Raw genomic sequence first — 26745 nt, 5'->3', positions numbered from 1 at the left:
AACAATGGGTGGTCAGAAGGAGAAGAGGTAGAAGATCGGAAGCTGAAGAGGTAGCAGAGTTTAGTGAGAAGGGAGAGTCTGTGGCAGAGAGAAGTCCAGAATCAGAGGCAGAAGCGGAAGCAGAAGAGGAGGGAGGTCAAGAAGCAGAGATGAGCCAGGCTGCTGAAGAAGACAGGGGGTCTCCCCCTTCTGCTGTGACCAGCTCCCATCCCCTGGTCTCCCAGAATCCAAAGAGGTACTAAGAGGGCAGAGCAAAGAAAAGACAAGTCAGAGAACCCAGGGGAGGAACGTTAGAGAGCAGTGGGAAGGTGAGAACCTTCAGTCCTCACAACTGTCTCATTGGGGCAAGACCTACTGGGAAGAGTTGCTGTGTTCATTAGGCCTGGACTTCTGGGTTGTCTCTTTTTGCGAAATTCCAAGTGGAGATGGATGAGCCGGCGAGATGGCCAAGAGATGTATACAGTTTATCGCACTGCATAAATGGGTGTCTTCCCCTTTTCTGCAAATGCAAAAGGAAAGGAAAAGAGTATTTCTCGATTTCCTTCATCAGTAACATTGCTTAAAACCATTACTTACAATTAAAATATTTAATTAAAATCCTTTCACCAGTTGGGATTCAACTAATGAAGCCTGTCAGTAGAAGCCCAGCATAAGGACTTCCACTTGCACAATGGGGCTTCTTCCCCCCTCCTCCCCCAATGTGCCCCCCAAATTTGCTCAGTGGGGTTCAAGAGAAACCCCAGATCAGCATGCAAAGGTGGAGAGGAGATTATTCCATCTGGAAAGCTGAAATGATTGCCCTGACAAAACAATTGCCTTGCCATCATGCTGAATTTCTCCCTTTGTGTGCATTTCAGGCTATTGTTACCAAATGTATGAGTATGGAGTTTCCACTGAAATTATGGAGTTAGTAGCACATTCCTTCCAAAATTGATTTTGCTTACTCACAGGATGACTTCATGCCAAGCAAGCATTTGTTTAAAACTGTATTTAGTCCTCCTAGAAATGAATTGTAGAAATAAAAGGCTGGGAGAGACCATCACTTTCAGTTCACATTTAAAGACAAACCTACCAAATCTGCACTTTTCAAAACAGAAATGCAGCCGCTCTTAGAAATTTGCGCTTCTCTAAATTTTGCACTGCAGTTGTTCTGTCCAGTAATGTGTACAAAAGTGCATATACTATGGTAAAGTGAGCATAAAAACACACGTATTAATGAAAACAGCATAGACAAATGAATTATAGCTCCAAAGTTTGCTCTACACACATGTGTATATTAGGTAAAATTGCATACAAACAGGTACTATATTGCAAGAAATTCACACTAAAATGCTGGCGAATTTTCATGAGGACTTTTAAAAACATAATTATAATTGTAACCAGAATGTGTGCTGAAATTGATCAGGAATGTCCTTCAAATCCGTGTCCTGCTCTGGCTCACCAGAAGCGGCTTAATCATGCTGGCCACATGACCCAGAAGCTGTACGCCGGCTCCCTTGGCCAGTAAAGCGAAATGAGCGCCCCAACCCCAGAGTCGTCCGCGACTGGATGTAACGGTCAGGGTTCCCTTTACCTTTAAACTTCATAAGGTGAAATCCTATTGGCGAAAGTAGAGACTCCACAGCGCCATCTGGTGTCACAGTGTTATGATGCATATACGGTAAAGCACTTATTCTTGACTAACGTAGCCAAGCCCAAGACTGGCCACTGTGAGAAGAGGAAGTTGGACTAGATAAGCCATTGGCCTGATCCAGCAGGCTTTTCTTATTTGCTTGTGTTGAACATATCTTGTGAACCGCCCTGAGATCTTGTGATGAAGAGCATTTTTATTATTATTATTATTATTAGGTGGAAGAGTTGTCCAGAATCCAAAGCCAGAGGAACAAAGGAACTTAATGTGCCCGTCTGAACTCTAGCATTTAACTTTCTGCTTCCATAGTTTGGATTCAGATAAAGTGGATGTCTCATCGCCAACAGTTTGACAATATCCACTAAACAATAATCAGAGAAAGTAGCACTTACTTGTAGCCTGGATGATCCTGCAATGTTAACAATCGCAAGCACCCTGGGGGACAAAGAGGACCATTCATGTGAAGTACCTTCATCATGCCGTGCTGGATTAATCACTTAAAAAACTCTTCAGCCATTGCTCGAGTGAAAACGATATAGCAGAGCCATTGATCAGACACAGGAGAGCTAGGGTTTATTCAAATAAATGAATGTGATGCAAACCACACTGTTGACCATTGGCTCTATTGTGTGGGAGATTTCCAGCAAATATAGGAATGCATTCTGTGCTGCTTAACTGTACACATTCCATCATTAAAATCATACGGTTTTAGGCAAAATTATTGTTGGCATCCCTATGTCTTGGGAGACAACGGAGGTGTGCACCTTTGGTGGTCAAGTCAAATTGTTGGAAGGTTACAGCATCTGCTGTAGAGACTGATACAGGAGAGACATGTTTAGCTGCAGCTGGGGCAGATGAAACTGGCCGGTTGTGCTGCTGCAGATACACCATGGAGTTTCTTTTCTCTGCTCTCCTCCCAGTGGTCATTCCTCCTCTGGTCACTGCTGTGGATGCACGACCTGACTGCCTGTCTCCAGCGGTGGAGCATATGCCCCGCGCTGCCCAGGGTGGACGCGCTCCAGAGGGGGGCGTGGCACGGAGGGTGCCCTCCCAGGTGCGGGATAGTTGCTCGGGTGCCCGGAGTGGCACACTGCCCGCCCGCGACTTCAAAGCCTCCCCCAAGCTGTCAAAACGAAGGGGGAAGTGGGGAATGCCGTCAGCAAAGTGGCGCAGCTCTGCCCCTTTCCCCGACGGCTCAGGGTAGGCTTGGGAGTCGCAGGCAGGCGGCACGCCAAATGTCACCCCCCTCAGTGAGGGCAGCCAGGGCGGACCACCCCCCACTGCCCCCCTTCCTACGCCCCTGCCTGTTCACCAGCATAGAAATTGCTGTGAACATGCTGGGAATGCACATAGAATCATAGAGTTGGAAGAGACCACAAGGGCCATCCAGTCCAACCCCCTGCCAAGCAGGAAACACCATCAAAGCATTCTTGACATATGCCTGTCAAGCCTCTGCTTAAAGACCTCCAAAGAAGGAGACTCCACCACATTCCTTGGTAGCAAATTCCACTGCCGAACAGCTCTTACTGTCAGGAAGTTCTTCCTAATGTTTAGGTGGAATCTTCTTTCTTGTAGCTTGCATCCATTGCTCCGTGTCCGGTTCTCTGGAGCAGCAGAAAACAACCTTTCTCCCTCTTCTATATGATATCCTTTTATATATTTGAACATGGCTATCATATCACCCCTTAACCTTCTCTTCTCCAGGCTAAACATACCCAGCTCCCTAAGCCGTTCCTCATAAGGCATCGTTTCCAAGCCTTTGACCATTTTGGTTGCCCTCTTCTGGACACGTTCCAGCTTGTCAGTATCCTTCTTGAACTGTGGTGCCCAGAACTGGACACAGGGTCATCTTAAGCATGGTGCGCAGATCGCTCCGGTGCCCCCGCCCCGTTTATCCCCACGGCTGGTGGGCGGGTGCAGCGCACAGTGCGGTTTCCACGCAGCTCCGCCACGCAGCGCCCTGGCGCCCCGCGCCACCCAGCCTACCCCTAGAGCCAGCCCTGACTGGACACAGTACTCCAGTACTCCATCTGTGTTTGAGACTCTGGCCTGCCGTAGACAAAAGACCCTCCAAGTGGCCCTATTTGCCAAGTACAGTCATGGAATTATGAAACCCATCCCGGCTTCTGATTTGATCCCAGAATGTCCCGATTTCCTCTACCAGTGCTGCTGCTGCAGAACTCAGGGAGGAGGATGAGCTGCCTCTTGTCCTGAGCAACCACTTGTCCTGTGGCAGCTGTGAGGGGCCATCCCATTGCCTCTCCATGGCTGCCACCGCTAGCCTCCTCGAGTGAGGAGGAAGAGAGGCTGCTGCCACTGGGGCCCAGTCCCACGTGACATTCCAGCTCTGAGGGGCGGGCACAGGGCAGGGCTGCCCTGAGCAGGAAGAAAGGGGGAGCAGAGTTGAAGGCTAGGAGCCTTGATTTGGAGGGGGGATGCTTTGTGCAACTGAGTTTAATTTTGCCCCTTTCTAAAAATTATTTAATGGTGTGTGCTTTTCTTTTTGTAAATCTACCAAATAATAATAATTTAAAAATGAGATTAAGGGTTCCACCTCCCTCTTTTAAATAATAATATTTTATTCTTTTTTTCCATATATTTGTTACTCAACAATTATATTCCAATTCATCAAAACTAGTGACTTCCCACTCACCCAACGTCGATGTTTATAACCCAAATGACTTACAATTGTGTTTTAAGGTTCTGCCTTATCTAACTTCATTCTCTCTAATGTGTTTCTTATTATATTCTGCTGTTTTCTTACACTTCAAACTCCTCTGGGGTCTTTGCATATGGGAAATAAGTAGAAAGGGGTTTTCTCAGGACGGTGGAGGGTGTGTGCTCTGCTGGGGGGGAGGGAATTGGAGGCCAAGGAGGGTCAGTTGTGGGGGGGGAGTGAGAAATGCCCCTATTTTCATGTGAGGAATGTTGGAGGGTATGGGATGGTGGACTAGATAAGACTTTGGCCTGCTCCAGAAGAGCTGCTTCTTATGTTCTAAGACAGGGGTCAGCAACCTTTTCCAGACATGGGCTGGTCCACTGTCCCTTAGACCATGTGGTGGGCCGGACTGTATTTTTTTTGGGGGGGGGAGAAATGAACGAATTCCTATGCCTCACAAATAACCCAGAGATGCATTTTAAATAAAAGGACACATTCTACTCATGTAAAAACACGCTGATTCCCGGACCATGCATGGGCCGGATTTAGAAGGCGATTGGGCCGCGCATCTGGCCCCCGGGCCTTAGGTTGCCTACCCCTGTTCTAAGATTTTGGAATAAGGGCTCTGTGACCTGCCCACACTCCTAAGACCATGTAAGGCATTCCACAAATACGCTGAGCTTTGAAACCTATGTGCTGGGGTTCCCCGCACAACCCCAATTTGTCATCTTAAAGGCAGGGGAACTTGGTGAGTGAGCCAAGGCCACCGCAGTGAGCTTGTGGCGACACTGATAAATATTCAAGCCCATGTCTTTCAAATGTTATTGTGATTCACCTTCCCCTCCTTCCTTCCCCTGCTCCAGTCATCTTGCTGGCTCAGAATTTTCTACTTTTGTCTCAAACCTCAGCTGCCTTCAGTTTATTGCAGATGACTGCTATTGTCTTTGTCTCTGTCTATCCGCTTCGCTGTGTCTCATTTTCCTAAAGTACCTGGCACCCACTTTTCCGTAACGTTGTTCCTTTGTTTCAGGAAAAGCATAATTTCAGGAGACAGCAGAAATACCGTTCCAAAGGCCAGGAGGTGACATCCTTTCTCACCTGATCTTTATTCATATCTGGGTTTAATTGCATTCTTTTTTATTTTCCATTTCTCAAGCACCTTGCACCTCCCTTCCTCCCTGACAGGAAGATGCATTTTGTTTCTCATAAAAATTGCTTTCCTGCAGCTTTTCCATTCTTCAGAAATGTAAGGCCCTTCTGGCATCTGGTGGCGTTTCGCGTGCATTGAAACACATGCACACACACAAACGCAGCTTGTTGCTTGTATAACTTATGACATTCTTCTCTTTCTTAAGCTGTGTAGCCCTTACAACTTGATGTGTGTGTATATATGCATGTGTGACATTCATTTGCACTACACACACACACACACACACACACACACACACCAGGTTGTAAGAGCTGCACAGCTTAAGAAAGAGAAGAATGTCAAAAGTCCCATCCCGACATTCATTTGCACTTTCATCTGATATTTTCTGTTCCACTGAAATTGGTTCATTTTGCACAGGTGTTCCTTCCATTTCGTTATCTGCTGATGCACATTTTGCATATACATTTTAACGTAATTTTTAAATGTACTTTTTACAAAGGCATGGATGCGTCAGCCACCAACAGATATTTACCTTCCCTGTGTGTTCCCGTTGAAAGTTTATGGATTTCCTGAGGGGAAGCCCTGTTAGTCTTTCGCAGCAAGAGGAATTAAGAATCTTGTGGCCTTTAAAAGACAAAGTTAATGAAGTGTCTAATGGCCCATCATAAAGCCATCTCTGGCTGCAATCCTCATGATTTCTACAGTGGTACCTCTAGTTGCGGACATGATCTGTTCCGGGGTGCCGTTCACACCCCGAAAAGTCCCCAACTAGAGCGGCGCTTCTGCGCAAGCGCGGAGTGTGATAGAGCACTTCTGTGCATGTGCAAAGCATGCAGAACGCTTCTGTGTGTGCATGCGGCAAAACCCAGAAGTATACACTTTCGGGTTTGCCACGTTCACAAGCTGAAAAGATGCAACATGAACCTAACGCAACACGAGGTATGACTGTACTCAGAAATAAGTGCTACAGAATTCAACTGAGATTACTCCCAAGTAAGTGTGCTTAGCCCTTCTTGCCAGTTATTATTGCAACCTATATCACCCACTTAACCACATATATGTTCTTTTTTATTTTTTTAAAAATGCAACATTTTATTTCATAAATGCATATCTTGCTATCATGATTTCATAGTTCAACATAAACATAATCCTGTCTCTTTCCCTCACTCGAGTAACAGAGAAAGTTTCACACCTTGGTGATATTTTGCTCTTTGTGTCCTGGATTGCATGTGGGCATTTTCAGCATTTCACGGGCACTCAGTGTAATGCACTTATATGAGTCCTTTCTGCAAGGCAACATTGTATTTCACAGACATACATTTTAAACCAACAATGTGTCCGCAACTGCTAAAAACTAACACTCAAAGGAATTTATGTTTTAGATGTTTGTAGTAGACATGATTTTGCATTTGTTAGCCTGAAATCCTCAAACTTTTCCTGAGGAGCACTGATAAATACTGGTACCACTTTTATCAGGGGAAGTAGCAACGCATATGCAAATAAAATACATTGCAAAGCAATGCCGTATCTATTTACATATTAACTATGCATTAAGAGGGGGGGGGGGAAACTTTCAACTAAAGCAAAAAAAGCATTCATAGCAAGAGCCCCTGCTGTGGTGGTGGTGGTCAGGTCAAATGGGCAGATAGAAGGGAATCCACTTCCTAGTTTTCAGTGGGTCCCTCCAATATGCTAATGAGAAAAACCTGCTTTGACTTCCTGCAATCTGAATGAGACTACTGTAGTTACAGGTAGGTAGCCATCAAGAAGTAGGGTCACGTAGGTCACATCACGTAGGTAGGGTCACAAAGAGTCAGACACAACTAAATGACTAAACAACAAGCCGTGTTGGTCTGACATAGTTGAAACAAAACAAAATAAATTCCTTCCAGTAGCACCTTAGAGACCAACTAAGTTTGTCATAGGGACCCAGGTGGCGCTGTGGTTAAACCACTGAGCCTAGGACTGGCTGATCAGAAGGTCGGCGGTTCGAATCCCTGTGACGGGGTGAGCTCCCGTTGCTTGGTCCCAGCTCCTGCCAACCTAGCAGTTCGAAAGCACGTCAAATTGCAAGTAGATAAATAGGAACCGCTACAGCGGGAAGGTAAACAGCGTTTCCATGTGCTGCTCTGGTTTGCCAGAAGCGGCTTTGTCATGCTGGCCACATGACCTGGAAGCTATACGCCGGCTCCCTCGGCCAATAATGCGAGATGAGCGCGCAACCCCAGAGTCGGTCACGACTGGACCTAATGGTCAGGGGTCCCTTTACCTTTACCTTTTTAAGTTTGTCATTGGTAGCAGCTTTCGTGTGCATCCACACTTCTTCAGAATGAGACTGTGAGAGTTGTAAAGATGCTCAGAGCAAAACTTAAGAGCTGATGCTTGTCAATACTGGCCTAGGCAAGATCCAACTCAGGATGATGCAGCACTGTACTGTATATTCCAATGTTTTGAATGTTAATATCGAATACAGAGGCTCAGATATTAGGTAAGCATAACGGTTTACATCTGCACTAACAGGCAGATGAAATAAGTCCCCAGTTTAAAACTCACCCAAGTCATGACTTTTCAAGATAGCCTTGGGCAAGCTGGTATCTCTTCATTTCAGCAACCCATCTTTCATGTGAGGATAATACTATGGGCATCCACAGCAGGCTTGTTAGCACAAAGAGGACTTAAGAGGATGCAAGTGAAATAGTACTATGAACACTTCAAAGCAGGAACACCTCTTACCAGTCCAGTTTCTGCATGGCCCCACTGCCTGCTTGTGGTTTTGCATGGCTGGAATGTGTCCTTGAACTCTGATCATGCTTCTTGTTTGCCTCCATGGAGGACAGAGAGGTATGTGCAAGTGCGGGTAGAAAATAGCCTTCTGTACAAAGGTAAAACTCAACACTTGGCGATCACCACTCTTTTGCCTCTGGCCTCGCCCAACACTGGCATATGCCCAGAAGGGAAAACAGCACTCAGGCTGGAAAAAGGTTCCTCTCTGCTGGTTTCCAGAATGTGGAGTTCTATTTAAGCCTTGGTTTAACCCCTATACCAAGTGTGAGTGGGCCTAGTAAGCAGGTTAACTGCACATTCACCCAGGATCTGTTACATGAAAATCTCGCCCGATTTCCTTGCTAGTGCAGAAGCTCCAGAAATTGTCGAACGGAAGCTCACTCCTCTCCCAAAAAAGTAACCTACTGAACAAGCAAATTTCTATTTCAAGGTCAGAATATTGTGTCAAAATGCAGAGAAAAATAAGGTCGGGAAAATGAGGAGAGAGGGGTAGAGAATAGCACTTATTTATTTATTTTTTAAGAAAGAATGAAATAACCAATTGACTTCTCCGTGGTCAAGGCATTCACTCTGATTTGGTTCCTAATGATCCTCTAGTAGGTATTGTGCTCTGTTTTATGTGCGCTTATGCTAGTTAAGAGGTGGAGTACAGTGGCGACAGCTTTCTATTATGGTTTGATGGGGAAGGTGTATGAATTTATAACGTTAAACAAGAGCAAAAGTCTCCCTATCCACCGAATATTTAAACAAAAAGATGTCAGCTTTTGTAGCTGGTACTTACTCATCTTATAGTCCCACAAATGTTTGCTAAAGTTTGTTTTTTTTAAAAAATAATAATAATATCAAAACACACACACAACGGCATGAAAATGAATCGTAGATGAAGAAAATCAGCTGTGACTTAACAGCTGCCCCCTTTAGGAGACCACTCAGGAAAGTGCCAAACATCACTTGGTTTGGTGGCTTTGAAAAACCAACAGCTTGTTTTTCAAATGCGTCTGTCCTTGACTGAGACAAAGAGCTATGTTTAAGGAGTGGCATATTAACCATGACCTACTCATTTGTATCCTTTCAAACCTTTTCTGAAGAACAGCCGTACGTGGTGCTAAGTAAAAGCTCTTTGGAGTATCCCGCCATTCCGTGCCATATTCAGATCTATTTTAGGGTTCAACAAAAACAAAGAGGACCTTTCAGCCGCATGGTGTGCGGGGGGAAAATGTATTACACGAGGACAATAATAGCAAGAGGTGAGTCGTTTTTATTCTGTTAACTCGGTGCCCATGGCATTCCACTCCACAACACGGCAGCTTCTGTCATAAACATCTGAGAAAACTCAGATCATTGTGGATAACTAGCGAGTTTGCTACCCAATGGCGGAAATGCATATAGGAAAGTGGATGCAAAAGATGGGACAGAGCTGAGTGAGCTGAATGCTTAGCCCAACTTCCATGTTTTTAGGTGGCTTGACCTCACCTCCCCCCCCCCCCAAGCATTGGTGCACTTAAATCCATTGCAAGTCATGTGCTTAAGGAAGCCTAAGTTCATAGGGTTGCATGGCAAGACTGCAGTCTTATGCATGCTTTAGGACTAAGTCCCATAGTGCCTGGACCTCAAACTATGCTGTGCTTTCTGCCTTGGGCAGAGCCTTCCAGCTTTCAAATATCACCTGGATTTCCATGTCCCCTTGCCACCAGCTCAAGTTCCTCCCAGACTCTATTTCTTCACCCTTATGCACCCACTGTTTATTCTTTCCTCAGATCCCTGCTTTCCAGTGCTCCACCCACTCTCTTTCTATATCTAGAATATTTTATTAATTTGCAGTAAAACAGCATTGCTCAGTTTCAACAACACCTGCAGAGTGTTACATGGTTCTACTTATCACATTTAACGAGAAAAATTGAGCAGTGACACTGTCAAATAGCTGAACCACCTACTCCATTCCTTCAGTCACCCTGACTCTCGGCTAGGCCTGCTTCACACCCATCCAGCACATGCCTTTGGACTCTTTGCCACTTTCCTGTGATTCCCACCCACTCAGCTTCTCAGTCTCTACTGATGTAGCTCCTCCTAGTCCTGGGTCCTTGTGGGAATGACCTATTGCATTCTTCCCAGAAGTTGGGCCTTTGTTCTCTCACCCACAGCAGTTGGAATGTCTGGGAGTGGGAACCTTCCATAGCCTTCTTTCAACATGCTCCCTGCCGCATGCAGTGAATGTGCGAGGGGAGAGCAAGCTTGTGCCCACTAGCCATGCACACTGGTGTTGGCATATCCACTGGTCACAGCCTGTGAATTTGGAGGTAGCACAAAAGGGGAGCTAGGCTTGCACATTTGTTCGTAGAATTTTTCCATGCAAGCAGGGCGTCTCAGCTAAATGCTGCCAGAGGCTTCGCTGCCATCAGAACCCTTAGCACACTACATAGTTTACAGAAGAGCACGACAGCTGTGGCCTTGCCACGCACATCTTGTATAGGGATGTGACGTTAGAGGCAAAAGGTGACAAGTGTGACAATATTATTTTGAAATTCCTGCTTCCACTTGTATGCTTATATGCAGATGATATGTAGATTTTGCTATTCTTATGAGACTGTTTTCATAGGTTGGTGTTCCGAGAAACCCTTGTGGGCAGCGAGCAAGGCAGGTTACACATATCATAAGCAAATAATATATTTAATTCTAATGAGCTGTAAACGCAGCTAATTGTAGCAGATTGGAGCCCCTTTGTTAATCTCGTGTTTTTAGCAAGGTCACATTGCTTAGCCCTGCTTATCCACGGCATGGTCCCAATTTCAAATTTATGTCTCTGTCAATTAAAGTCACTGATAGTTTATCAAACTGATAGCCCAGACAATTTGACACGAGTAATATCATTAGTGGTGTTTAAGTTGGTTTAATAGCATTAATGGAAATAGTAAACATTAACAGAAAAGCAGAATGACTCAATATCTCCCTTCATGGACAAGTTGTTTTTTGTTGTTCTACTGTTCTGCTAATGCAGCTTGACAAATCTAATTTGTTTTGGGGAAAAGCCCTACAGACCCAGATGGCAGGGCAAGAGGGAGACCTCCACGGATTTCTCTACCCCCTAGAAATCAGTGCAGTGTAGGAAGTTGAATGCCTCATCCCTTGTAGTGATCGCCAGTCACAGGCTAGGGAAGTGTATCCCAGTACTCAGAAATCCCATTAAATTCAATGGGAACTAGCAGAGCTAACCTCTCGACAGTGGTGTCACTGCAGCTCATCTGAACAGGGCTGGAGTGAGGTACAGTGGAAGTGGCCTTGGGGCAGTACTAGTGGGAATGATAGAGTGGCTCTGCCAGCCCCAAGCTTGCTGTTGCCTGACCCCAGCCCCATCTAGGTAAGTTGCATTGAAGTCAGTGTTGGGGAGGTGGCTCTGCCTCACCAGCAGATGTCAAGGCAATAAGCAACTATTTTACTTTTAGAAGACAACTGTTTAGGGAAGTTTTTAATGTTTGATGCTGTACTGTTTTTAATATTCGGTTGGAAGCCGCCCAGAGTGGCTGGGGAAACCCAGCCAGATAGGTGGGGTATAAATAATATATTATTATTATTATTATTATTATTATTATTATTATTATTATTATTATTATTATCATCCTCACCACAACAAGCCCAACTGGAGCCACTCCTAGTTAAGCATGCCTTAAGACCGCAGTCTTGCCACCCAGCCCTATGCGCCTAGGGTTACTTAAGGCCACAAATTATAATAGATTCAAATCAGCAAAGGATTGCACTGTTAAATTTCTCTGTCTGATGGGATTAAAGAAGATATAGAAAAGGATGTATGGATATTTTTGGGTAGTGAATAACAGTTTTGAAATTGTATAAAAGTTAAGAGAATTATGATAATATAGGAGAGGAATTAAGAGGATTTTCTGTAAAGACAAATGTGTAAGAATTAAGAATCAAGGTTTAAAATATGAGATATGATGTTAAATTAAGTTATTTGGAAACTGCAAAATCTAGATAGAAAAAAATGAGCTCAAAAGGGTGATGTGAGGAAGTACGTAGAGTTAAGATACAAGAATGGAGAATGTATCTCCCCCCCTATAGGCATCCTTTTACCTTTATTTAAAAATAAATAAATACTTGCCAAAAAAAAATATTTCTCTGTCTGTAGGTGCTTTCAAGCCTGGTATGGGCGCAAATATGGCCCTGGTTCCTCACTTTCCCTTAAAATAAATTGCACCTAAAATTTTAGCAGGACTGCATGCTGTAGCAGTGAACTGTCAAAGTACTCTGCACATGGCGGGCCATGTTGTTATTTTTCTATTCGTGGTGCACATTGCACCATGATTCAGGCAACCCAGGTTTGCCACATACACATCACAACCAGGGCCAAAAGCGAGGGGGGGAAGCCTATGGCTACAGGTGGGATGTTTCGTGAATTGGCCCATTGTGACACTTGACAGAAGCTGGAACAGTTTCCGTCTTCACTCTGATAAAGTTTGCAAACCTTCCTTCTGCATTAATGAAAGGAAGACGAGTCAATGATCTTGAGCTGTGCCCTTAGTGTGTCATACTTCAGCAGTACTTATTTAGCAAATCTTTCTTCTCATGCCTCCAGGCTACAGACTGCAGGTGTAGAATGCCCTCTGCTTATAGCCATGAAGGGTTTCTAACATGTTAAGATTTTTTTCTGTGATTCATGTTTCACATTTATCTCCTGGGAATATATCATTAAAAAAACCCTTCAACTTGATTAAAATCTTAGGTTCTAAAGAGCATGTCCACATTGCCTTAGCATATAACAAGAAATTGCAGATGCAATACTAGTAAAATGTATTGTGCTGGATGCGTTTTGGCTTGGGAAATTTGATTCCATTTGTTGGAATCAAACTCCCAGTGCACCCCATAGTCAGGGGTGATGGAAGTTGTAGTCCATGGACACTTGGCAGTAGCCAGAAATGGCTACATTTGATAAGCTCTTGTGTCTTGAGTCTCCTCTGTCTTGCAGGATCTCTTTGGGAAAAGAAAAGGCTAAGGCGTAAACTCTACAAACAAATCCAGAGTGGACAGTTAGATGATGCCTTGTACGCCTCCTTCTGGCAACTCCTACAGCCAAGTTGGTGCCAAATGTATTGCTCTGCTTATCTTTGGACCATATCAAGGAAGTCGAGGGGGGGGTCTTGTCATCTGGGCAGCCCAGGACCTCCATACACACAACCCTGGCTTCAGGGCCGTCCTTTCCATTTAGCTTAGTGGCGCAGTGCGCCAGGGCGCCTCCCCATAAGGGGTGCTGGGCTGGAGCGCCCAGCAGCCCCACGCGCTGCTCATGTTCAGGACGGCGGGAGCAGAGCCCGAAAGGGCTCCTTTCGGTGCGCTGTTCCCGCCACATCCCCTCGCAACAGCAGGCTTGCTAGCCACCGTTCCAACGGCGCCTAGCAAGCGGGGGGGGGGCCTGGAAGGATTTTGCACCACGGCGTTGGATACCCTTAAGACGGCCCTGCCTGGCTTGCGCCCTGGGGAGGTCACTTCAGTGTTGCCATTGCAGCGGTTGGGCTTCACCCTCGGAGGTGCACTCCATTGTCTCTTGAGACAGATGGATGCCAACAACATTCCCCACTGGGGTGCGCCTGTTTCTGGGCAAAACATGATTAGGACTGGAATTTAAAGACCTTTCATTTTATACCACATAGCTGGGGGGGGGGGGTTAAGTTTTAGCCAGGTTTTTTTTAAAAAAAGTTTTAGCCAGGGAACTCATCTCCAGATCAGGAGCTCATCTCATCTCATCTCAGGTGAGTGTCATTGCTAGTCTAAGAGAAGTAGTTCATAGTGAGCTCCTCTGGCACCTCTTTTTCTAGAAAAATAGCACTGGTTTTAGCTTTTAGAATGGTTGTGTGCTAAAAGAATTCTTTCAGCCCAAAAATGGAAACAAGAAGTACCAACGAAAGAAGAGTGGCAGATGAAGATGATGGACTTTGCAGAACTGGAGAAACTGACAGGAAATATCCGAAACCAGCATGATCAAGTATGTATTCCAAAAGGACTGGAGTAAATGTATATGATATTTGAAAGATTATTGTAAGCAATTAACATCACTAGCAGAGTTGACCAAAGACTTGTAATGGGACATTTTCTACCTTTCTATGTTTATTTAAATTTTGAGTCATTTTGTAAGGAGTGTAATTAGAATTGGAAAACGTGCCAAATGCAATGATATACAGGTTAACTTTGATAGCCATGAAGCAACTTAAACACAGAGAGAGAAGAGTTCTTAACCCCTCAACGTCAAACGAAAGACCGTGAGAAGGGGGTACCCGAAGGGATTCGGCTTCCCGTCCAACCGAAAGCCTCCAGCGCCAGGGCCCGCCACCCCTCACCTCCGGGGCGCGTACCCGGGGTGCCGCGCGGCCAGCCAGGCCCGCGTTGCCTCTAGGACCCAGCGGGCTCCCGGCGCGCTTTTCCCAGGGAGCCGGCCGCGGCCGCCACTGCTGCTGCTGCTGCTGCTCCCGCTGCCCATGCCCATGTATGTGCTGCGAGCTCTGGCTGGCCGGGGCCGGGCGCTGCGGGTGGCTGCTGCTGCGCGCCATTAATAGCCACGGCACAGGCCGCCGCCACGACGGGGCTTGTGCCAAGAAGGAGGCGGCAGCGGCAGCAGCAGCGCCTGGCAGAGAGGAGCCATGAGCTCGGCGAGGAGTTCCGAGTCTCCGGCGCTGGAGCGTTTCCAGAGCCCCGGCAAAGGCCGGGGGCTGCGGGCGCTTCGCCGCTTCGCCGTCGGGGAGCTGCTCTTCTCGTGCCCGGCCTTCACGTGCGTGCTGACCGTCAACGAGAGGGGCAACCACTGCGAGTTCTGCTTCGCCAGGTACCGCTCGGCCGACCGGCCTATACTGCCTGCCTGCCCGGCCGCTGCCCTTCGCCGCTCGCCCGTCCCCTGCCGGCGGAAGGGAGGAGGAGGAGGAGGAGGCCGAGCTGGAGGCACGAAAAGCAAGGGGGCAGGCGCTCGCCTTGGCGGCGCCCGCGAATTCCCCGCGGGTCCTAGCACCGGCGGTCCAGGGCGCGCTTCTCTGCGGAAGGGAAGGCCCTTCCCGGGCGGCTGCTGGAGGAGGCCGGGCGCGCGCGGGAGGAAGCAGGGCTAGGGGTCCTCCGGCGGGCCTGCCTGTCTGCCTGCTTGCTTGCTTGCTTCCTGGGCCCTCTCTCACATGCAACAGCCTCCTGCCTCAGCCCCACATGGGGCGCCCTCTCCCGCATCCCGAGATGTCATTCTGACTGTTGCGTGGCTTAACAGTAGCCTAAGAGGCAGCAAATCCGCAGGTGGAGAGGAGGATCTCTTCTTCCTGTCTGGAAAACCCGTTGCACCTGCTGGATTTCTGGCTGCCCTTCAGCTGTCTCCCAGGGAACTCGAAAGTGGGGTAGGTGGGTGGGCTTAGAGGAGGCTTTACACGTGTCCAGGGGGTGTCGATGTCAACAGCTGGATCCAGGGCTAAAAATGAGATCCAGAACAAAGCTGTGATTCAAAGGAAGCCGTGCCTATCCTCAACTCTCCCTCAGAAAGAGCATGATGCATCCCTCTTTCTTTGTAGCTTGAGCTGTCAGCTAATAACAAACAAATTCGCAACATCTCTGGACAGTAAAGGAGTAGAGAAAGGATTATCAGGCAGTAGCGCATTTAATTTGGTAAAGTTAGTTGAATTAAGATCTTTTGATGTAGTTAGCCTGAGCTTAGGTACTGTAGTTAGATTTAGATAGGCCTAACTAAGCCCACTGAAAGCAAGTTCTATGAGTCTATGGTTCAATGTCCTGAGGATCCCTAATCATTTAATGCTAAAGGTAATATCAGAGTTGTGTTATAATGTCCACTTTATAGAGGGCAGAATTAGGAGCATCATATTTCGTTTTAGAGAGTCTGTTACTCATGTCTTCTGATGGGTCGTGTGGCTGTGTAAGCTTAAATGGAATACCATTCTATGCTCAGGCACTCTAAATTTGGCACCAAGAAAACAGATTCTGCCATCTGTATAAATTAGGCAAAAAAGAGAGAGAAGAAAGTACAATTCTGCCCTTTTTCATAGAATTGTAGAGTTGGAAGGGTCATCTAGTTCAACCCCTTGCAATGCTGAAATCTTTCACCCAATGTGGGACTTGAACCTACGATCCTGAGACTAAGAGTCTCATGCTCTACCAACTGAGCTATCCTAATCTCACTCCTTTTTTTGTTTGTTACTTTGCATAAATTATTCTGGTTTTGCCAATCATGGGGTGGATGAAGACACGTGCCAGCTCCAATTCAACCACATCTCTAGCTTATCAGATTTCATCAGGGATTGCTCACATGCTTTCAAGAGCAATCGTGTAATCATAAGAGCTGCAAACTTGATTCATTTCATATACCAACTTCATGCCCTCCATCCAAATCATCGAATCATAGAGTTGAAAGGGACCCTGAGGATCATGCAGCCCAACCCCCTGCAGTGCAGGAATATGGAGCAATTCTGGAGTATGTAGCTGCCCCATACAGTATGTAGTTACCTATTTATCTATTGGGGAAAATCTTTAGATTCCCTTCCAAATTGTGCTTAAGAGCTCCCTGAATGAGGGTCTGATCATCAAATCTCTTACAGCATTAACATGCTCCTAGGTAGAATTCCCTGTGCCTATGGCAGGCATGTCCAACAGGTATATCGTGATCTACCGGTAGATCACTGGACGTCTGCGGTAGATCACTAGTAGATCATTGGGTCCCCCCCAAAGAAACTGAACAACTGTGGCTCCCCTATAAAAAGCTCAACATTTTACCTCCTCCCTGAAAAAACTCAACAACTTTGACCCGAACCCCCCAAAAATGGGCCTCCCTCCTTCCTAAAGAAAGCTCAACACTTGGGAGTTGGCCACCCCTGGCCTATGGTTTTGCTAGACAAAAGCTATGCTAATCAGATGCAATGTTTGTATATTTGCCATGGAATGGTATCATGGCTATTGTCATAAAATGGTAGATTGATATTTATGTTCTACTTCATATTCTTAACCTCTGGATTTCGGGAGTGGAATCAAATGGATTTGACCCTTTCTTTCTGCCTGTCAAAAGTTTGATAACTTTAACTAGTACATTCTCTTTCTATTAGATATCACATATCTTTTCTATCTAGGGTAGTGGTTAAGTGGTGACAAAATATATGACTGAATACAAATGTTGCCCCCAATAAACATGCATCTTATGGAGGAGTTAACTGTATCGAACGATAAATTGGCACACAGTATCCTCAAAAGTATTTTGTTAAGCTATTGTCATGGGCTACATAATGTGATATTTTATTATACAGTATCTTGTTTATAAAATACTTGAAATGGCTGGGTGCTGTACCAAAATAACACCAGTCCTGCCCTCAATATGGGAGTTTTGCAGACACAGTATAAATAGAAAAAGAACTGCGAAATAAAATAATAAAAATAATAAAATATTCATATATAAACTTGTTATTTTGACCCCTAAACACTTTAGGAGCATTATTATTACGTACTTTATCTATATATGGAATAGTTCATGGTTCTTTCCTATTACCAATGGAGGCAACGTTGCATATAATATCAAAATATTGACGTGAGCCTCGGGCTTATGTACTCGCCCCTTCCCCTCTCTTCCTCCAGTGCAACCATGAGGAGGAGATTGGAAACTTCACCTTCTGTTTTAGATTAACTGTAGTTTAGTGCATTGTCCAAACTCCTAACTGTGGCTGGCAGAAATCTTAACTGTGGCTGGTAGGGTGGGGAACCTAGTTTAGTAGACTATTTAGTAGACTAGTTTAGTAGACTATGGCTTGAAGTTGTCTTTCCACTAACCCTTGTTAAGTTGAACCAGTGTTTGTGTCGATTCTGATGGCATTACAAACTATGGTTAGCCTAAATTAGAAGTGAAAGTGCCTGATCTTCCTGCAGCTGCAGTGGAGGTAGAGGTGCAGTTTGTTGACCCAAGACTCACTATGACTCACTTATGTCCAAAAGGCTTTCCAGGCTATTTACTTCTTCATCAAAGATGAGATGCCTTTAGTACATCAAAAACTATTCATTTGCGGCCGTGTGTGTGTGTGTGTGGACTAGATCCCTTAGGATCCCTTATTAGTCTTTGTTGGATTGTAGCCAAATAAGGTAAAGTCAGAGTAGAGGCATGTTAATGAACCTAAGTTACTCATGGCCATTGTTTTCACTGGGTCTTCTCTGACTAGGACTAGTGTTGGCTGCATTTTCTTGCTATAAATAATGTACAAATTGCAAGGTATTTGCTGGAGAATTATCAGTTTGACTCATGTCTATAAGAACATATATGCTTCATTTAACCGCCAGTTTTCAATGTGAGAGGTGGGAGGGGGTTGGCCTTAGAGCTCTTGACGAAAAGAACATGAGCTTTTCTCTCATGTTGTAATTATTTGATGGTTTTAATAATAATGTAACATGCCCCTGCTCACTGGAAGGACAGATCGTGAAGCTGAGGCTCCAATACTTTGGCCACCTCATGAGAAGAGAAGACTCCCTGGAAAAGACCCTGATGTTGGGAAAGATTGAGGGCACAAGGAGAAGGGGACGACAGAGGATGAGATGGTTGGACAGTGTTCTCGAAGCTACGGACATGAGTTTGACCAAACTGCGGGAGGCAGTGCAAGACAGGAGTGCCTGGCATGCTATGGTCCATGGGGTCACGAAGAGTCGGACACGACTAAACGACTAAACAACAACAACAAACATGCCCCTCCCAAAAAAACCAATTAATATTGTTAGAAAGTTCCCCAAGAGGCAAGAAGGTTCAGGGGACAGTGCTTACCTGGGCTTGGGTTTCTTTGGAGAAGAGGACACTGAGGACTTCTGGTGGTTTTCTAACATCTAATAATTCTAAGTTCTAATAATTCCATTACCAGCATAAGGAAGTAGTAGAGTGTAGTTAGCTAGGCAGTAATATCCCTGAACATCAATTGCTGGCAATCCCAAATGGGGAGACTGCTCTTCCTCCATGGGACTTTCTGTTAGTACGCCCTGTTCAGCATAGCTGCCAAGTTTTCCCTTTTCTCACGAGGAAGCCTATTCAGCATAATGGAATTTCCCTTTAAAAAAGGGATAACTTGGCAGCTATGCTGTTCAGCCCACGTCTTAAGTGCGTGCATGGGCTAGGCGACTGGAGCACCTTCATTGACCTTCCGATCACAGGAACATAGACACAGCATTCCCAGAGAACAGTTCCTGGTGCAGTGGACTCACATCTGCTCATTGTGAGCACCAAAACTCAGCAGAGTAAAACAGAAGCAAAGCTGTGGAGGTTTTGAAGCATACCTAATTTATTTCTAACAGTCACTACAAATCACCACAGACATGCATGAGAAGAGCAGCTCTCATGCAGCCATTTTATCTCTACACAGATAAGAGCGAAAAACTTTTAGTACCAAAGACGGAAGAACCAAAGAGCAGCTTCCACCCCCTCCTTTCTCATGACATGAAAGTAAAACAAAAGATCAGGCGATTCTTGCAATGGGAGGGGTGAAAATGCCAACACTTTCTATAGGCATCTGGTTGGCCACCGCTAGAACAGGATGCTGGGCTAGATTAGATGGGCCTTTGGCCTGATCCATCAGGCTCTTCTTGTGTTTACAAAATGGCACACTTACCAGGCATAAAACTATCATGTCTCTTGGATCGACTGTGTACTCCAGTATTCTTTTCAGTCTTTAGCTAACTCTGCCTCCATATCTCTTTTTGCTTCCAAACTGCTCTTTATTCATATGCACCTGGCTCACTCTCCTTGACCGTTTGCCCCAAGCCTTCTTTTCTTTTTTCCTTTTTTATTCCATTGTACTGTAATTATGATCCCCAGAACAACAAAATTGTTACACACTTCCCCAAGATGCTTTTCAACCTTTAGTCTTCATTTTCTTTATTTGTTAACAAGATATAAAAATGCCTCTAGGCAAATTACAGAAAAACACACACCTTAAACTCACCAGTAAAACCAGATGTTAAAAACTAGTTGGCCTAAAAAAATATAAAAATTGAATCGTCGGTTTTAAAATTTACATTATATTAAAATGCATGCCATGGGTAGGCTTGCTGAAAGGGACAGTATGATCAAGGCACCTGCCAAACCTTGATGGCATTGTCATTCCAGCAGGACTATTAAGAAATGTTATTAATACAGTACAGTCGTACCTTGGAAGTCAAATGGAATCCATTCTGGAAGTCCGTTGGACTTCCAAAACGTTCAAAAACCAAATTGCAGCTTCTGATTGGCTGCGGGAAGCTGTTCATGTTTAGCCTGGAGAAGAGAAGGTTAAAGGTACATGATAGCCATGTTCAAATATATTAAAGGATGCCATATAGAGGAGGGAGAAAGGTTGTTTTCTGCTGCTCCAGAGAAGCGGACATGGAGCAATGGATTCAAACTACAAGAAAGAAGATTCCACCTGCAGCCAATCAGTAGCCACTGAAGCCCCGTCGGACCTTCAGCTTCCAAAAAGGGTTTACAAACCGGAACAGTCACTTCCGAGGTTGTGGCGTTCGGGAGCCAAAACGTTCGGGAACTAAGCTGTTTGAAAACCAAGGCACGACTGTACCCTTCTGTGAAATCCCAGACTGTGCCCGGACACTGCTTTTAAGGCAAACTCATAGCGATAGTCCAACCTGCAGTAGCCTAACAGCTGTCTTGCTACAATATCTTAAGTTTAAGTTGAGATGCTTGTGGAGAGAGGGAGCATTGTTTCATAAATATACAGTATCTAGGGGGTTGCTTGGCTGTGGTGTAATGTGTTGCACTGCAGTATATAGCACAGTAGGTTTGCTGCAATGCAGCGTGCTCTGGAACTAGGCTCGAGAACTTCCACCTGCAACCACTGTGTAGAAGTGTCCCAAAGGGAGATGACGTTTATAAAAAACAGCAACAGCTTCACAGTTTATCCATCATATAGAAAACCGTGCTCAGAAAGAGGGCTGCCAATTTAGTGCCTTGGTTGCAGAAAACTCAGCATGTTAAATAACTTTCTCTAGCATTTACGGCTTCAGGGACTGGGATTGTTACAATTGTTTTCTTTTATGTAAGCACACCCCAGTATTAAATAGACACAAAAAAGGGAGCCTTTGAGCTTCTCTGCAAATTAGCAGATTAAACAAAGTATATTACTTTTATTTGCCAAGAAGCAAATTATATCATCGTGCCTGTTAGATTCAGTCATTTGCAGTGTGCACGATGCAATTAAAGTGATAGCTGTGAACTCCGGGGATAACTCTTTCTTTTTATATGATAGCTTGACAAACTCATGCTCGAAGAGGAGAGGAAAAGGCTGGTGCACGCAGAACCACTTTTTCATATTTAGAAGTGGATATAATTGAATCCTCCCCCCCCCCTCTGGCTTACAGGATAATTCCTTTCCCTAGCCCACCCCCAGTTTAAGAACAGTTATAAGATGCCATCTGAGATCTTGCATGATAGCTCAGTTGGTAGAGCATGAGACTCTTAGTCTCAGGGTCATGGGTTCGAGCCCCACGTTGAGCAAAAGATTCCTGCATTGCAAGGGGTTGGACTAGATGGCCCTTGTGGTCCCTTCCGACTCTACAATTCTGTGATTCAGTGACCATATGGGTCCCATGCCTATTGACCAGGTCAGCTTCTGCGTGCTGGAATGCTAATGATTATGGTATTTTTATTAAATGATTGTCACCAGAAAGGCATGACAATTGTGTGCATTGTCTCCTTTTAAGGAAAGAAGGCTTGTCCAGGTGTGGAAGATGCAAGCAGGCTTTTTACTGCAACGTAGAATGCCAGGTGAGTGTCACAGAAAGCGTGATGGGCAAAAAAAGGCATTGCTGCTATTTTATTCCAAATGTTTTCATACCTTCCTTAAATCTTTTAAAATGTCTGGGGCAGTTTACAATAGGTAAATAGCAAGGATTTATGGATTCAAATGAGTTCTTAGCTGAGAGAGGCTGCGTTGGCAGGAAAGGAGTTTGCTACCGAGGGTCGGTGCCACTGTGGAATCAGTCGTGGCCTGAATAATTCTAGGAATTTTGAAATTGCCATAATGAGTCACAGAGGATCATCTGTGCTGGGTCATAGTATCGCTGAACCATTAGATTAGTAGACTGCTACATGGCCCTAATTGCTTCAGAAGCTTCTGCCTGCTTTAAACATACCAGATGGCTTAACATTATTTCACTAAGCTGGTGAGGAAGCTTGTGCCTAGCTGAGCAATCAGAAATAAAGGCTGGATTTAGCTTTTGCGGGGAAGGGAAAGAATCTGTTTACAAATGTACAGTCACCGCTGCTGCTTCTAATAATAATAGTGTGCTTAGAAACCAACTGTGCTTTCACTTTGGTTAGTCATATGCATTCATTACAGGGGCAAAGGAAGCTGCAAGTAGACTCATTTAGAGTAATTAACAGTTACTGGAGGTAAAACTTTAATGCACAAAAGCAAAGGCCTCTAACCTTACTAAGTGTTTCTTTCCTTTGCTACTCTGGCACTTCCCTACCTGGGATCATTAATAAAAACCCAAGGGTTGCATTTGCCATTTCTGAAGTGTGTGATTGGTGTTCTAGTCCTCTGAGCTAATTCAGGGGTGAGGACCTTTTTTCAGATCGAGGGATATACTCCTTTTTACGCAAACATCTGGTGGGTAGGGAGGGCATGCTACTAGCGGGCAGGGCAAGAGGCAAAAGAGGTCTAAACAATGGATGTAAATGCTACTTTTGCAAAGTAAACTTCTTTGTCTGGATGCTCCCACACACCTCTACTCTACATCTAGGCAAGCAAAGAGGCATTATCTCAGATCAAGGACACATTCAAGCCCAGCAAAAACACTTCATTTTACTTTTTCTTTGTACGGTAGTATAGTTTCTGCACACACACCCTTCTGCACAAGCAACAGTGATTCTCAAGCATTCAAGGACACATTCCAGGCAGGCGAAAACTCTCAAGAGGGCTGTGAGGCAAGGCAGGCGAGGGGCGTGGCTCAGGAGGGCGGAGTCCCAGGAGTCAGATAAAGATGCCTGCGGGGCCACATTGGAGCCTCAGACTTGAAGCTCTCCACCCCTGAGCTAACCCACACAGCCATTTATGAGGTTAGAAACATCACCAGGAGGTAAGCTGGTTGTTGGAAGGTGTCGCTATATGAAAAGGTTGCACAGGTTACTTGATTGTGCTCTCTCTACCTCAGAAGGGTTGTCATGTGAACAGTTAGTCATATTTTATTTTTTCCAACTCTCCCCCCCCCCCATTATGGCACCAAATTGAATATTTATGACTAATATGGCATTTTTCATCCTGTCTTTTTGGTGCAAAAATGGCAGGTGGCATCATCTTTAAAATTACCCATTTGAAACAAAACAAAGAGCTGAAATCATATTCTGTGCTCAGAATATATCACCCCCCCTTTTTTTCCTGCTGCTGTTTTCCCCACTATAGATACATTGGCCTTGACATACATATTTCCTGCTTATTTGCCCCTTTGCTTTCAATGCAGAAATATGCATTGTGACTGATTTCACCAGCCTCTTCATGAGTACTTGGAAGCCATATTGCCAAGTCCTGACACTATGGTCACAATCAGCTAGTTTTAGCAAAGTAGGCATGCTCCTCTCTCCTTAATTTTTGTGTGTGTGTGCGTGTGTGCATGTGTGTGTGTGTCCTGATTGTGCTGTCTATCAATTTCACTAGCTGACCCAAATAATTAGTCATTTTAAGAGAACGGGAGGAGACATAGCTGCCAAGTTTTCCCTTTTCTCGCGAGGAAGCCTATTCAGCATAAGGGAAAATCCCTTTAAAAAAGGGATAACTTGGCAGCTATGGGAGGAGAATGGGAGAGAGGAAGTTGATATTCAGGAGTGGAGAAAGAACCTCATATCCACTGGCCAAATGTGGCCCTCCAGGTCATTCCTTCTGGCCCTCAGGACTTGCTCTAGCTGGAAAATGTGTGGCTATCCCCAATGCTGTGAACTCCCATCCGCTCCAGCCAACATGGCCCAGTGGTCAGAGATGATGGGAGTTGGAGTTCTGGGCCATACATTCCCAAACCCCAAGTTACAGACTGTCCTACTTTCCTGCGCTTGCCTGCTCAAGGTGAGCGCTTCCCACGGTGCCTGCAAGGCAGTTGTAACAAACCAGCCTTCCAAGAATGAAGGGTTCTTCTATCAGGCCCTCTGGACATTAAAAAGTTGCAGGAGAGTTGAGATTTATATTCAGGTCTTAAGATGTGCAATTATATAATGATTTCATAAAGCCCTTCCTTCGGGTCATCATGTGCAATGTGATGCTTTATTCAATACGACTTCAAGAGACTTCATCTTTATATTTTGAACATACCAGTGTTGATCGTGTCTTTTTCATCACACTGTATGAAATGCTTACGGGTTTTTTCTTTTTTGCTTTTTTTTTTGCTCCTCACTTAGTAGAATGCTTCTCTTCAGAATTTGGGGGCTCCTTCCAAAGCACTGTAAGAACATTGCCAACACCGAATTCTTTTTCAAAGTTACCTTCAAGCATTACGTTCCTTAGAACCTAGTCTCTGCTGACTGTACGTGCTGCACAGACAATCTGTATCACATTTCATCTTTATCTTCTTCAAAGACTTTGGGTGGTGGTGGTTTTTTGTGTGTTTTTTTAGTGGCTCAGCAATTCTGTCTTGCAGCCAAGAAGGGCATTGGGGCCTTGATATTGAACTTGTAGGACTCTGTTGTATAGGAGATGTTTCCCTTTTGTACCTCCATGAAAAGGAATGCTCCTTGCTTTGGTTTTCTTCACATTACACAGACAACCCTTACCTTTACTCTAAACTAGGTAAAAGGTAAAGGGACCCCTGACTGTTAGGTCCAGTCACAGACTACTCTGGGGTTACGGCGCTTATCTCACTTTACTGGCCGAGGGAGCCGGCGTTTGTCTGCAGACAGCTTCCGGGTCATGTGGCCAGCATGACTAAGCTGCTTCTGGGGAACTAGAGCAGCGCACAGAAACGCCATTTACCATCCCGCCGGAGCGGTACCTACAGTATTTATCTACTTGCAATTTGACGTACTTTCGAACTGCTAGGTTGGCAGCAGCAGGGACTGAGCAAAGGGAGCTCACCCCGTTGCGGGGTTTTGAACCACCGACCTTCTGATCAGCAAAGCCCTAGGCTCTGTGGTTTAGACCACAGCGCCACCCGCATCCCTTTTCTTTAAACTAAAACATCCCAAATGCTGCAACTTTTCCCACCCCCTTGTTCATTTTGGTTGAGCTTTCTTTTATTTTTCATTTGCATCATGGTGGTCTTCATAGGAGAACTAGCTTGATAGCTAATTGGTTCCATTCTGCCTTTCACAATTGGCGGATCAAAGCTGGGTAACAACCCCAATTCAATTCAGATAACACGCACAGCTATTTAACTAAAATAGTAACAATAAATTCTGGGTCAAAGGAGCATTAGACCTAGTGCCACCCTCTTTTTATTCCTCCTCAGAAACTGGCTATTAACAGCACTGTAGATAAGTACTTTGAGATGGCAGCATTTTACAAGTGTAGATATGATGAACTAAGTCTTGGCGACATGGGCTGTTTTTTCCTACTGTAAAACACATCTATTCAATTCTTAATAAGTTGAGGTTAGCTAATTATAGTGGATTCAGCCCTTTACTTGTCTTTTTTCTCTTTCAATGTTTGAAGAAGCTCTCAAAAGAAAAGGAAACATAACGAAAGGGGGGGGGAAGGTTCCCCTCCCTTCTTTTCCAACCATTTTGTGCTTCCACTAATATGCCTGTTAACTTCCTCAAGAGGCCATCTTGACAGATAATGTGGGTAGTTTTTGTTCTTTGTTTTTAAAGAGAATCAAAATATTCAGAAGTGATAATAGAAGCATTCAGTGAATTTGTTTCCTGGCCTTGCCGTTTACTAAAATGATTGTGCCTTTGTGTGGCAAATAAAAAGACCCCAGGGTATGACTTACCTTTTTTTATAAAAAAAATGGACAAGTAAATAATCACGTATTAAAGCCTCATAATATTGATGGACCTTGTACGAAAGCTTTTAAACGACAGGCCAATCCTGTAGATCAGGGACGGAAAACCTGTAGATGCTGTTGCACCTCAACTCCCATCAGCCTCAGCAAGCTTGGTAGGGAGGTTTAAAGCAGGTTTTCCAACTCTGCAAACTCCTTTTCAGACATCCCACACCAAAAAAAGAGAGAGCTCCAAATGAACACAAAGCCTGCTTAGCTCCTTGCTTATACAGTGGTACTTCGGTTTCCAAACGTAATACATTCCAGAAGACCGTTCGGCTTCCGAGATGTTAGAAAACCGAGGCGCAAAGAGCAGTCTGCAGTTTCAGTGGAGAAAACTGGGGAAAAACGCAGCAGAAGCCATTTGACTTCCCATGCACATTCGAAAACGGAAGCATTTACTTCCGGGTTTTCGGCGTCTGAAAACAGAAATGTTTGGCTTCCAAGATGCTTGAAAATGAGGTACCACTGTACTAGTGATGGTTTCTCCATAGCAGTGAGCATTTCTTATCTACTATACATGGTAATTCACTTATGAACCTGCCTTAGGCATGCACATGCACACGC

The 26745-nt window shown here is 45.0% G+C and overlaps 1 protein-coding gene across 1 annotated transcript in view; it reads left to right on the top strand.

The window, feature by feature from the left end:
* The first annotated feature begins 14687 nt into the window (after positions 1-14687).
* SMYD2 (SET and MYND domain containing 2) overlaps positions 14688-26745 on the top strand; it is a 39839-nt gene continuing 27781 nt past the window's right edge. Inside the window, exons 1-2 of the mRNA XM_035111316.2 lie at positions 14688-15046; positions 21913-21976. Coding sequence (XP_034967207.1) covers positions 14865-15046; positions 21913-21976 — 246 coding nt within the window. The 5' untranslated portion in view covers positions 14688-14864. The remainder of the gene's footprint in view (positions 15047-21912; positions 21977-26745) is intronic.

This window comes from Zootoca vivipara, chromosome 3 (assembly GCF_963506605.1).
Source record: "Zootoca vivipara chromosome 3, rZooViv1.1, whole genome shotgun sequence".
NCBI classification, from domain to species: domain Eukaryota; kingdom Metazoa; phylum Chordata; class Lepidosauria; order Squamata; family Lacertidae; genus Zootoca; species Zootoca vivipara.
The sequence above is the reverse complement of the archived record's forward strand: the minus strand, read 5'-3'. Positions and strand labels throughout refer to the sequence as shown.